Source organism: Dendrobates tinctorius, unplaced genomic scaffold, assembly GCF_039654945.1.
Source record: "Dendrobates tinctorius isolate UK_male_01 unplaced genomic scaffold, ASM3965494v1 ptg000010l, whole genome shotgun sequence".
NCBI classification, from domain to species: Eukaryota; Metazoa; Chordata; class Amphibia; order Anura; family Dendrobatidae; genus Dendrobates; species Dendrobates tinctorius.
Genome location: NW_027361678.1, coordinates 14695720 through 14708045, shown reverse-complemented (window position 1 = coordinate 14708045; position 12326 = coordinate 14695720). Strand labels below are relative to the sequence as shown.

The 12326-nt window shown below is 46.5% G+C and overlaps 1 protein-coding gene across 1 annotated transcript; it reads left to right on the top strand.

Annotated features, from left to right (window-relative positions):
• The first annotated feature begins 9803 nt into the window (after positions 1 to 9803).
• BATF (basic leucine zipper ATF-like transcription factor) lies at positions 9804 to 10516 on the top strand. Its single transcript, XM_073587843.1, has 3 exons — positions 9804 to 9818; positions 10156 to 10254; positions 10338 to 10516. Exons 1-3 carry the CDS (start codon positions 9804 to 9806, stop codon positions 10503 to 10505), a joined length of 282 nt encoding a protein of 93 aa, XP_073443944.1. The 3' UTR covers positions 10506 to 10516.
• The last annotated feature ends 1810 nt before the right edge of the window (positions 10517 to 12326 follow it).

Here is a 12326-nt window from a genome sequence, read left to right as displayed (position 1 = left end):
GAATTGCTCATGAAATTCCTCTGGCTGGGCAACTTGGAATACAAAAGACTAAAGCTCGCCTGACACAAATCTTTTATTGGCCCAAGATGGTGACAGACAGAGCCAACTACTGTCGATCCTGCACAGTTTGTCAGAGAGTTGGAAAGTCTGGAGATATACAGAAAGCCCCATTGAAACCACTTCCAGTGATCGATGAGCCCTTCCAGCGAGTGGCTGTGGATATCATACGGCCATTTACAATCCCTAGCAGCTCTGGCAAAAAGAACATCCTCACAGTGGTGGACTATGCTACACGATATCTGGAAGCTGTTGCATTGTCCTCCATCCAAGCAGACAACGTGGTGGATGCTTTACTGACTGTTTTCTCTCGTGTGGGTTCCCCCAGGGAAATATTAACCAATCAGGGAACACAATTCATGTCCGATCTGATGGAAAGCCTTTGCGAGAAAATACAAGTGCAGCATTTTGTGGCCAGCGCCTATCATCCCCAAACCAACGGACTCTGCGAGTGTTTTAACAGAACATTAAAACAAATGCTCAAAATGCTGGTTGGAGACTGAAGGAAGAGACTGGGAGTGATACCTCCCTCATCTGTTGTTTGCATACAGAGAGGTACCCCAGGTGTCTACAGGATTCTCCCCCTTTGAACTGGTTTATGGGAGGAGAGTCAGGGGGCCACTTGATTTGATTAAGGACTGTTGGGAGGGCGACCCCAAAACTACGTGTGTCTCGGTGGTTGAATATTTACTGTGGCTCAGAGAAAGAATGCAACAACTGAGCAAACTGGTACATAAGAATGTGACCCAGTCCCAAATCAACCAGAAGGTCTGGTATGACCATAATGCCAGACTGAGGGCCTACGAGGAGCTGCAGAAGGTTTGGGTGTTGGTCCCTATGTTACAGAATAATTTACAGGCCGCATGGGAGGGACCATACACTGTACACAAGCGGCTAAATGATGTTAACTATGTGGTGACCCTAGATGAGAATGCAAAGCGTCAGAAGATATTCCATGTAAATATGTTGAAGGCTCATCATGACAGGGAGGCCTGTGTATTACCTGTCTGTAGTCTGCCTGAAGAAGGGGAAGCTGATCTGTTGGATGTGGGGGCTGGGACTCAGTATATGAAGTCCCTTAAGTCAGCAGCGTTTAACCCTGAGTTATCTTAAGGCCCCGTCACACATAGCGATCTCGCTAGCGAGATCGCTGCTGAGTCACAAGTTTTGTGACACAATAGCGATCTCACCAGCAAGATCGCTGTGTGTGACAGCGATCAGCGACCGGCCCCCCTGCCGGTATCGCTGATCGCTGTAGGAAACCGCTGGACATTTCTTTTGTCGCTGGTCTCCCACTGGCCAGCACGCATCGCTGCGTGTGACAGGCGGGAGACCAGCGATCAGCTGGTAACTAACGTACACATCGGGTTTTTAAGCACCGTGCGTCCCTTAGATACCCGATGTGTACGTTAGTTTCCAGCGCGCTGATGCTGGGAGCTGGTAACTAAGGAACACATCGGGTATCCAAGGGACGTGCGTTACCAGCTCCCTGCCTCAGCGCGCTGGTAACTAACGAGCACAGAAACGCCGCGCGCTCGGCGTCGCTGTGCTGATCGCTGGTGAAGCTGTCTGTGTGACAGCTCACCAACGATCACATAGCGACTCACCAGCGATCCTGACACGCTGATATCGTTGTCGGGATCGCTGGTGAGTCGCTATGTGTGACTCCAGCTTTACAGTCAGAGGTCGGAGCTGATAGGGGTGCTCAGCAAGTTCACAGAAGTCTTCACTGGGAAGCCTGGGAGGACTAACTTAGCCACTCATCATGTAGACACTGGTACCAATCCCCCAGTAAGACAGTCTGCATACCGGGTGTCAGCAGAGGTGAAGGCACACATGAGGGAGCAGGTAGAGGAGATGCTAAACCTGAAGGTAATACAAAAATCCCAGAGCGCCTGGGCCTCGCCTGTGGTTCTTGTCCCGAAAATGAACCGTACTACCTGGTTCTGTGTAGACTATAGAAAACTAAATCTACTGACTACATGTGAGGTCTACCCCATGCCAAGGATAGATGAGCTGTTAGAACAGCTGGCTAATGCATCGTACCTCACTATCATGGATTTAAGTAGGGGATACTGGCAGATACCCCTGACCAAAGAAGCTCAAGAGAGGTCTGCCTTTATAACGCTCTTCGGGCTGTTTGAGTTTCTAGTGATGCCATTTGGTATGAAAAATGCCCCTGCCACCTTCCAGAGGTTGATTAATCACTTATTGAAAGTATTTGATGGTTTTGCAGTTGCTTATCTCGATGATATAGCCATTTTCAGTAATTCTTGGGAGGAACATTGTGTACATCTTTGTTATTGGAAAGGCTTAACACTGCAGGTCTTACTGTTAAGCCGGGGAAGTGTCAGGTAGCCATGCTGGAAGTACAATACCTCGGACACCGGGTGGCGAGAGGCCTGCTAAAACATGAGCCAAGGAAGGTAGAAGCTATTACAGCCTGGCCCACCCCACGAACCAAGAAGCAGGTACTGTCCTTCCTGGGCATGGCTGGCTACTATAGGAGGTTTGTACCAAACTACAGTGCTCTCGCCAAGCCGTTAACCGATTTGACCAGGAGGAAGCTTCCTCAAATTGTTTCCTGGACTCCTCAGTGTGAGGAATTATTTTCTGCCCTAAAGTCAGGATTGGTTAGTTCACCCGTCCTTCAGGCCCCAGATTTCACTCGCAGGTTTGTAGTGCAGATCGACGCCAGCACCTATGGGCTAGGTGCGATTCTCAGCCAGGTGAACCAGCAAGGTGAGGAGCACCCAATTCTCTACCTAAGCAGGAAACTTCTAACCAGAGAAGTGGCTTATGCCACCATTGAAAAGGAATGTTTGGCAATTGTGTGGGCTCTGCAGAAACGGCAACCATACCTTTATGGACGCAACTTCATAGTGATAACAGATCATAACCCATTGAGTTGGCTCAACACAGTAGTTGGGGACAACGGGAAATTGCTTAGCTGGAGCCTGATATTACAGCAATATGATTTCACAATTCAACATAAGAAAGGAGTCGATCATGGCAATGCTGATGGCCTATCTAGACAAGGTGGGGCGGAACCAGATACACGCTCGCGAGCTGACCTGTAAGTCAATCCCCACATTCATAAGGAGGGAGGTGTAGTGAAATATGTACAGTATATGTAAGACTGTATGACCAGCAGTAATTAACATCTGTCCTTACACTGCAGCTCTCCACACAGGTCATGACCTCATGTTATCCTGAGAAGGCAGTCTCCTGTCTCCAATCTCACCAGGGGGGCTTTACTGAGAACCACAAGTGAAAACATTTCACACCCTCCAGCTCTTTTGAAGAAGAGATGCCAATTGGAGAATGACACTATCTATCTATGAGAAAGGTTACACAAAGAGTTTCAGAGAAAAAATAATGTATTCATTGTTAAAATAGCCATGGTCCAGTCACAAACCAGCAATTAGAATATTAACATGAGAGGCTGGTATAGAAATTGGATCCATAAGTCACATCTATAAATTAGGCCTACACACAAAGAAAAGATTTCACAGTGAGGGGCAGCCTAGCTGTTGTGCTCCATTTCATATTCCCCCCTCCCTCGGGGACAGAGAATCAGGATGCAAAGTTTGATATTTCTGTAAGCTTTCTCCCTTTTATTTTATCGCTGTTTTGCATATTTGTATGTCACTTTTTATTTCCATTTTTATATCCTTTTTATTGTAAGCACTGTACCTTGGCTTTTTGTCGGACCGCCCCCGACAAAAAGTGCAATAACGCGCGATCAAAAAGACGCATATAAATATCCATGGTACCGCTGAAAACGTCATCTTGTCCTGCAAAAAACGAGCTGCCAAACAGCATCATCAGTGAAAAAATAAAAAAGTTATAGCTCGCAGAATAAAGCGATGCAAAATTAATTATTTTTTATATAAAATAGTTTTCATTGCATAAAACCGCCAAAACATAAAAACACGACATAAATGAGGTATCGCTGTAACTGTACTGACCCGAAAAATAAAACCGCTTTATCAATTTCATCGCACACGGAGCGGTGTAAACGCACCCCCCAAAAGAAATTCATGAAACGCTGGTTTTTGTTCTTTCTGCGTCCCAAAAAATCGGAATAAAAAGCGATAAAAAAAGTCACGTGCCCGAACATGATACCAATAAAAACGTCAACTCGTCCCGCAAAAAATAAGACCTCACATGACTCGGTGGGTCAAAATATGGAAAAATTATAGCTCTCAATATGTGGTGATGCAAAAACTTTTTACAATAAAAAGCGTCTTTTAGCGTATGACAGCTGCCAAACATAAAAGCCCGCTATAAATAGTAAATCAAACCTCCCGTTATCACCCCCTTTGTTAGGGAAAAATAATAAAACTAAAAGAAAATGTACTTATTTCCATTTTCCCATTAGGGCTAGGGTTAGGGCTGAGATTAGGGTTAGGGGTGTGTTGGGGTTAGGGTTGGAGTTAGAATTGGGGGTTTCCACTGTTTGGGCACATCAGGTGCTCTCCAAATGCAACATGGCGTCGGATCTCAATTCCAGCCAATTCTGCGTTGAAAAAGTCAAATGGTGCTCCTTCCCTTCCAAGCTCTGCCATGCGCCCAAACAGTGTTTTACCCCCACATATAGGGTATCAGCCTACTCAGGACAAATTGCAAAACAACTTTTGGGGTCCAATTTCTCCTGTTACCCTTAGGAAAATAAAAAATTGGGGGCAAAAAAATCATTTTTGTGGAAAAAAATGATTTTTTTATTTTCACTCCCGGGCGTTATAAACTTCTGTGAATCACTTGGGGGTTCAAAGTGCTCACCACACATCTAGATAAGTTCTGTGGGGGGTTTAGTTTCCAAAATGGGGTCACTTGTGGGGAGTTTCAATAGTTTAGGTACATCAGGGGCTCTCCAAACACATGTGACACCCGCAGTCTGCATTCCAAAATGTCACTACTTCCATTCCGAGCCCCGACGTGTGCCCATACAGTAGTTTTCTCCCACATATGAGGTATCAGAGTACTCAGGACAAATTGGACAACAACATTTGGGATCCAATTTCTCCTGTTACCCTTGGGGAAAAAAAAAAAATTGGGGACTAATTGAACATGTTTGTAGAAAAAATACGATTTTTTTATTTTCATGCCCGAGCATTATAAACTTCTGTGAAGCCCTTGGGGGTTCAAAGAGCTCACCACACATCTAGATAAGTTCCTTAGGGGGTCTAGTTTGCAAAATGGGGTCACTTGTGGGGGTTTCCACTGTTTAGGTACATCAGGGGCTCTCCAAAAGCAACATGACACCCGCAGACCATTCCATCAAAATCTGCATTCCAAAACGTCACTACTTCCCTTCCGAGCCCTGACGTGTGCCCATACAGTAGTTATCTCCCACATAAGAGGTATCAGCGTACTCAGGACAAATTGGACAATAACTTTTGGGGTCCAATTTCTACTGGTACCCTTGGGAAAATAAAAAAATTGGTGACTAAAAGATCATGTTTGTGGAAAAAATGCGATTTTTTATTTTCACGCCCAGGCATTATAAACTTCTGTGAAGCACTGGGGGGGTTCACATTTCTCACCACACATCTAGATATGTTCCTTGGGGGGTCTAGTTTCCAAAATGGTGTCATTTGTGGGGAGTTTCCACTGTTTTGGTACATCAGGGGCTTTCCAAATGCGACATGGTGTCCGATCTCAATTCCAGCCAAAAACGTCAAATGGCGCTGCTTCCCTTCCGAGCTCTGCCATGCGCCCAAATAGTGGTTTACCCCCACATATGGGGTATCAGCATACTCAGGACAAATTGCACAATAACTTTTAGGGTCCTGTTACCCTTGGAAAAATAAGAATTGAGGGTGAAAAGATCATTTTTGTGGAAAAAATATGATTTTTTAATTGTACGGCTGTATGTTATAAACTTCTGTGAAGCCCTTGGGGGTTCAAAGTTCTCACCACACATCAAGATAAGTTCCTTGGGGGGTCTAGTTTCCAAAATGGTGTCATTTGTGTGGGCTTTCCACTGTTTTGGTACATCAGGGGTTTTCCAATCGCGACATGGTGTACAATCTCAATTCCAGCCAAAAACGTCAAATGGCGCTGCTTCCCTTCCGAGCTCTGCCATGCGCCCAAATAGTGGTTTACCCCCACATGTGGGGTATCAGCGTACTCAGGACATATTGCACAATGACTTTTAGGGTCCTGATACCCTTGGGAAAATATAAACTGGGGGTGAAAAGATCATTTTTGTGGAAAAAATAAGATTTTTTAATTGTACCGCTGTACGTTATAAACTTCTGTGAAGCCCTTGTGGGTTCAAAGTTCTCACCACATATCTAGATAAGTTCCTTGGGGGGTCTAGTTTCCAAAATGGGTCACTTGTGGGGGGTTTCCTCTGTGGTTCCCCCCCACATATCAGGCATCAGCGTACTCAGGACAAATTGCACAATAACATTTGTAGTCCAATTTCTTCTGTTACCCTTGTTAAAATAAAAAAAATTGAACCTGAAGTATTTTTTTTGTGAAAAAAAGTTAAATGTTCATTTTTTATAAAATATTAAAAAAATTCCTGTGACGCACCGAAAGGGTTAATAAACTTCTTGAATGTGGTTTTGAGAACCTTGAGGGGTGCAGTTTTTAGAATGGTGTCACTTTTGGGTATTTTCTATCATATAGACCCCTCAAAGTGGCTTCAAATGTGATGTGGTCCGTAAAAATAAAATGGTGTTGCAAAAATGAGAAATCGCTGGTCAATTTTTAACCCTTATAACTTCCTAACATTTTGGTTTCAAAATTGTGCTGATGTAAAGTAAACATATGAGAAATGTTACTTATCAAGTTTTTTGTGTGCCGTATCTCTGTGATTTAAGGGCATCAAAATTCAAAGTTGGAAAATTGCGAAATTTTCAAAATTTTCGCCAAATTTCCGTTTTTTTGACAAATAAACGCAAGTTATTTGAATCAAATTTTACCACTAACATGAAGTACAATATGTCACGAGAAAACAATGTCAGAATCACCGGGATCCATGGAAGTGTTCCAGAGTTATTACCTCACAAAGGGACAGTGGTCAGAATTGTAAAAATTGTCCCGGTCATGAATGTGCAAACCACCCTTGGGACTTAAGGGGTTAAGTCACATGCTGTCCATTTCCTTGTGATCCTCCTTGAGATGGTTCTACACCTTCATTGGAGTCCAGTTGTATTTAATTAAACTGATAGGACTTGATTTGTAAAGGCACACACCTGTCTATATAAGACCTCACAGTGCATGTCAGACCAAATGAGAATCATGAGTTCAAAGGAACTGGCCAAGGAGCTCAGAGACAGAATTGTGGCAAGGCACAGATCTGGCCAAGGTTACAAAAGAATTTATGCAGTACTCAAGGTTCCTAAGAGCACAGTGGCCTCCATAATCCTTAAATGGATGAAGTTTAGGACCACCAGAAGTCTTCGTAGACCTGGCCTCCAGCCAAACTGAGCAATCATGGGAGAAGAGACTTGGTGAGAGAGGTAAAGGAGAACCACAAGGTCACTGTTGCTGAGCTCCACAGATGCAGTAAGGAGATGGGAGAAAGTACCACAAAGTCAATTATCTAGAAAATAGGAAGGCTGGAGGGCACCACTGCCCAGGATCACCAGTACAAGCTGGTCATAAGTGGCCAAAAACAACAAAAAGAAGCATGTACAAAACAGGGATCACCAGACTGATAATGAAAAGATGTATAAATTCTTTATTATGACACCAAAAACACACTGAGAAGTTTTAAAACCATTAAAAATGCAATAGAAAACATACGAAAACCCCTAATAGGGTTTAAAAGACTATGGTGAGAGTTGCACTCAGCATGCTGGACTTGGTTGCTGAAAACTGGACTCAAGCATGCTGGACTTATTGGCAGAAAAGTTGGACTCAAGCATGCTGGACTTTTTGGCAGAGGCTGGACTCATTGGTGGGACTCTGTTTACTGGGCAGCTGCAACTGGTGGTGGACTCTGCTCCAAGGCTGCACTATGGTGATGGATCCGGTTATGGTGATGGATCCAGTTGGAGAAGATGCACGCAGGTGGTGGGCTCTGTTGCTAGGAGCGTACGCAACAGAGCAAAGCTAAGTGGTGTTCCCCCTGTATTGTCATTTTCCCTTATGTGTGTTTAGTGCAGTGGTGGGATTAGTTTCTGCACCGACCAATTCCCTAGTGAGGGTTTAGGTGCAGGGTGAGTCAAGGTTTGAGGTACGCGTGCGTCACCCAGTGCGGAACCGGCATAGGGAACGATAGGAGTGCAGGGACACTGGCTCAGGGGAGTACAGGAGGTCTCCACGTCCCTATTCCCTATCGCAGGGCCCACCACTGTTATTGTTACCCAGGGTTCCCCTTTATTATTTAAATTCGCCTTACTGGAGGCGGGGTTTCCAGACTACTGTGTATATATAACGTGTATTACCTAAATTCGCCAGTTGGAGGCGGTGTATCCAGCTTCACATTTTATTATTTAAATTCGCCCTACTGGAGGCGGTGTATCCAGGGTCACGCGTGTCATGGGTTCGCCTTGCGGTACTCGCTGCGCCCAGACACACGTGACCGTGACAGTTTGGTTGTGATCCGGTTCTGTCCCTGTTACGAGTTCTGCCTGCCCCTCTTGTACCGCACCACTCTCTCGTGTATGACTCTCTGCTTGTGATTCGACTGCTCTTTGCTCGTTCCTTTGGTACTGTACCGTCCTCTTGTGTATGACCTTTGGCTTTGTCTGACCTTCCATCTGTTTATCCCTCCTGTACCTCGTTTGCCCGTACTGTGTGTGACCTCCGTTCTGCCCGACTCTGAGTTTTCTACCTTCTCTGAAAGCAGGACGTTAAGCCCCACCCCCTTGCAGTCACATGACCATAGGTCCTGTGCCGGCTTGCTAAACTTCAGCGTTCAGTTCCTGTGCATCTGTGTTTTCCGGCCGTTCTTGTCCTCAGGGGTCCCTACAGTGCGGGTGAGTCCCTGCTTAGCGGAGGCTGTACGCCGGCGCTGTCAGGATCCTGATAGTACACGTCTTTGAGCTTCCTGGTCGCCCTTCTCTGTGGATGGAAAGTGTTGGTTGCCGCAGGGTGGACGCCTCTCTGCTTCCTGTCACTTTCTGCCCACGGCCCTTGCTCGGTCGAGGTTTTCCTGGGTGATTTTGTCCCGGTCCCTTTGGGTTTTCTGCTGATTGACCTTTCAGATGTTTCCTTAATGTCATTTGCAGATCAGGTCCCCAGATACCAAAACCACAGGAAGAAGGAGATAGCAGCGCGATAGAGACAGCAGCGAGACAGAGACAGCAGAGCTGACACTGCCTCACAAGAGACAGGCAGCCAGTGCAGCGGGACATGCAACCTGACTCTGACAGCAATGAGCCCGGATACATCAGTTCCCCCTCCAGCAGCAAACAGGTACTGAACCTTGGATCAGTGATGTTAGCACTTTTGTAGTGTGATCTCACTCTGTTCTGCATGATGTCACCCTCTCGTCGGTTGATGCCATGCTCTTGTGGGGTGATGTCATGGTGCTCTGTATCATGTCACACTCTCGTTGGGTGATCCCACGTTCTTGCTGGCTTGCTGGATGATGTCACGCTCTCATCGGGGGATGCAGCACTCTCACCAGTTTATGCCATGTTCTTGTTGGGTGATGTCATGCTGCTCTGTGTGATGCAGTGCTCTCGTCAGATGATGCCACACTCTTGTAATGTGATATTACTCTGCTCTGGTCAGGTGATGTCACGCTGCTCTGTGTGATGCCACGCACTTGTCAGGTGATGTCACTCTACTCTGTGAGATGCCACGCTCTTGTTCAGTTATGCCATGCACTTGTCGAGTGATGTCACACTGCTTTATGTGATGACACACTCGTTTCGGGTGATGCTGTGCTTTTGTTAGGAGATACCACGCTCTCGTCGGGTGATGCCACTCTTTCGTCGGGTGAAGCCACGCTCTCGTCGGGTCAAGCCACGCTTTCGTCGGGTGATACCATGCTCTAGTCAGATGATGCCATGCTCTCGTCCGATGATGCCACACTCTCGTCCGATGATGCCACACTCTCGTCTGGTGATGTCACGCTCTCGTCTGGTGATGTCACGCTCTTTTGTGATGTTTTCTTTGATTTTTCAGGATTCTTCCGACAAAAAAAAAGTTCAAAGACGAGAAAAGAATCGCATTGCTGCCCAAAAGAGTCGCCAGCGTCAGACCCAGAAGGCGGACACATTACATGTGGGGGGTTAGTAGTTGGCTAGTTGACTACTCCTACTGTAATGGTGTTTGTGGTCTAAGCTCATCCTTTTGTGTCCCCCCAGGAAAGCGAAAACCTGGAGCGGCTCAATGCGGCACTGCGCAGGGAAGTCCGCTGCCTGCGCGACGAGCTGAAGTATCTAACGCGTGTCCTGAGCAGTCACCAGTCCGTTTGCACCCTGCCTGCAGAACCCCCCCCTCTGCATCCCCCTGCTACCAGCACTGACACGTGAGCACCCTACGAATAAAAGGCTGGTTTACCACATGATCCATCTCCACCTATTCTGTCCACACAGAGTGTCAGCTGTGGTGCCACTGTGACTCCTGGCATTATACAATCTGAGGTTCTCATCACAGATGGAGCAGGTTTAGTTGCTGCAATTCTTGCCATGTTTTAGCTTTCTTCTGCTGCTCAGTTCCAAGTAACGTGATACCGAGAAGGGATATAAAATGGCATAAACTCTGACATTGCGTGCACTAAAGTCTACTCCACCAGACATGTAAAACCGGTGTCATGGGGTCCTTCTCTGGTATCACACAATCAACAGAGCAAGAGGAGAGTGAACAATTCCAAGACATTTATTTAGGCAAAAATATGAAAGGTCCATATTCAGTCCACCCCACAAAAGATAGATAGTCCAGAATCTGAATGCAGTTCAGTAACAGTATAACATGTCCAGGGAGATGAGAGTCCAAAATCCAGCTGACAGTGATAACATGTTCCATATATTCTTCTTTCTCTCCGAAGTCCTGTCTTCACACCGTGCTCTGCACACAGCAACTGACTTGCCCAGCCCCTGTCCTCCCCAGCCCCCTCATTATGTCCAGGGAGAGTCAAACTGGTTTGGCGGTTTTCAGGCCTCCCAGACTTGACAAAAGGTGCCTGCGGGATTATGACACTACAGGGGGTCATCAAGAGTCATAGATAAAAGTAAGGCTGCAGACATACAAGGCATCAAGATTAACACTATGCAAATCAGTGAAATAGCAATATACACAAAATGATATCCATATAGCATATCACAACATCACAACCTCTCCCCCCTCATAATAAGTGAGCACGCTATGAGGTCTACACAGACCTCTGGCCTGCTCACTATAGTCCACATTGCTCAATCATTTATAGTTCCTTGTACAGTGGCAGGGGTTGCAATAATTATAAGCACTTGATGTCCTTCCATAAATTCCCGGGTCCTGGCGTTACGGTCATACCATGTTTCTTGACTGAACTGGGCCATTTGCTGTTGATCATTAGCCACTAGCTGGGCGAGACGATCTCTGAACTCTAAACTCTAGAACGTAGAGAATGATGGGCATTCCAATGTCTGCGATATCTCCCTCCAATTGTTCTTTCAGAAGAGTGAGAGGCCCACGGACCTTCTGGCCAAACAGATTGCTCCTCAGTGGGGTCCGGATGTTGTGGTGCTTGAAGGGCCTGTAATCGGGTGACTGCTCCCACAAAATGACACTGTAACTCCCCAATGTCGTTCCCAAGGAGGATATCTGCAGGAAGTCCTCCCATAGCTCCAATCCAGCACAGTTTTTCTCCAAAACCATAATCCAAACGCACCAAAGCTCGCTGTATATATTTGCGGACACCCCCCGCCAAGACAATGGGAATTCCTGCACCCTGGTGAATTGCCTCGGGTCGAACCACACGGGTGTCAGCGATAGTCAGAAATGCCCCCGTGTCTCTAAATCCTGACACTTTGTATCCATCAATTAAGACATCCTGCAGGTGGCGTAGCCATTGCCCTGGGTAGCCAAAGGACAGAGGCTGAAGTCCGTACACTCCAGGAGGAGTATCTATGGTGCCGTGGTCGGTGGTCCACTCTGGTGGGGATGGTGGTAGCTCTTCCTCAGGCAGGATGGAGTGCACCAGATGCACTGGATGAGGTGGGGCTGCGTGGGGCTCCCTCCGAATCCTTGAGGGACATCCAAACTGCAAATGTCCAGGTTGCCCACACACATAACATCTCCTCTCTGTGATACCCCCAGGTCATGGTCGGAACTGTTGGGGCCCAGGATTGGGAGGCGTGATAGTCAGCGGCTTG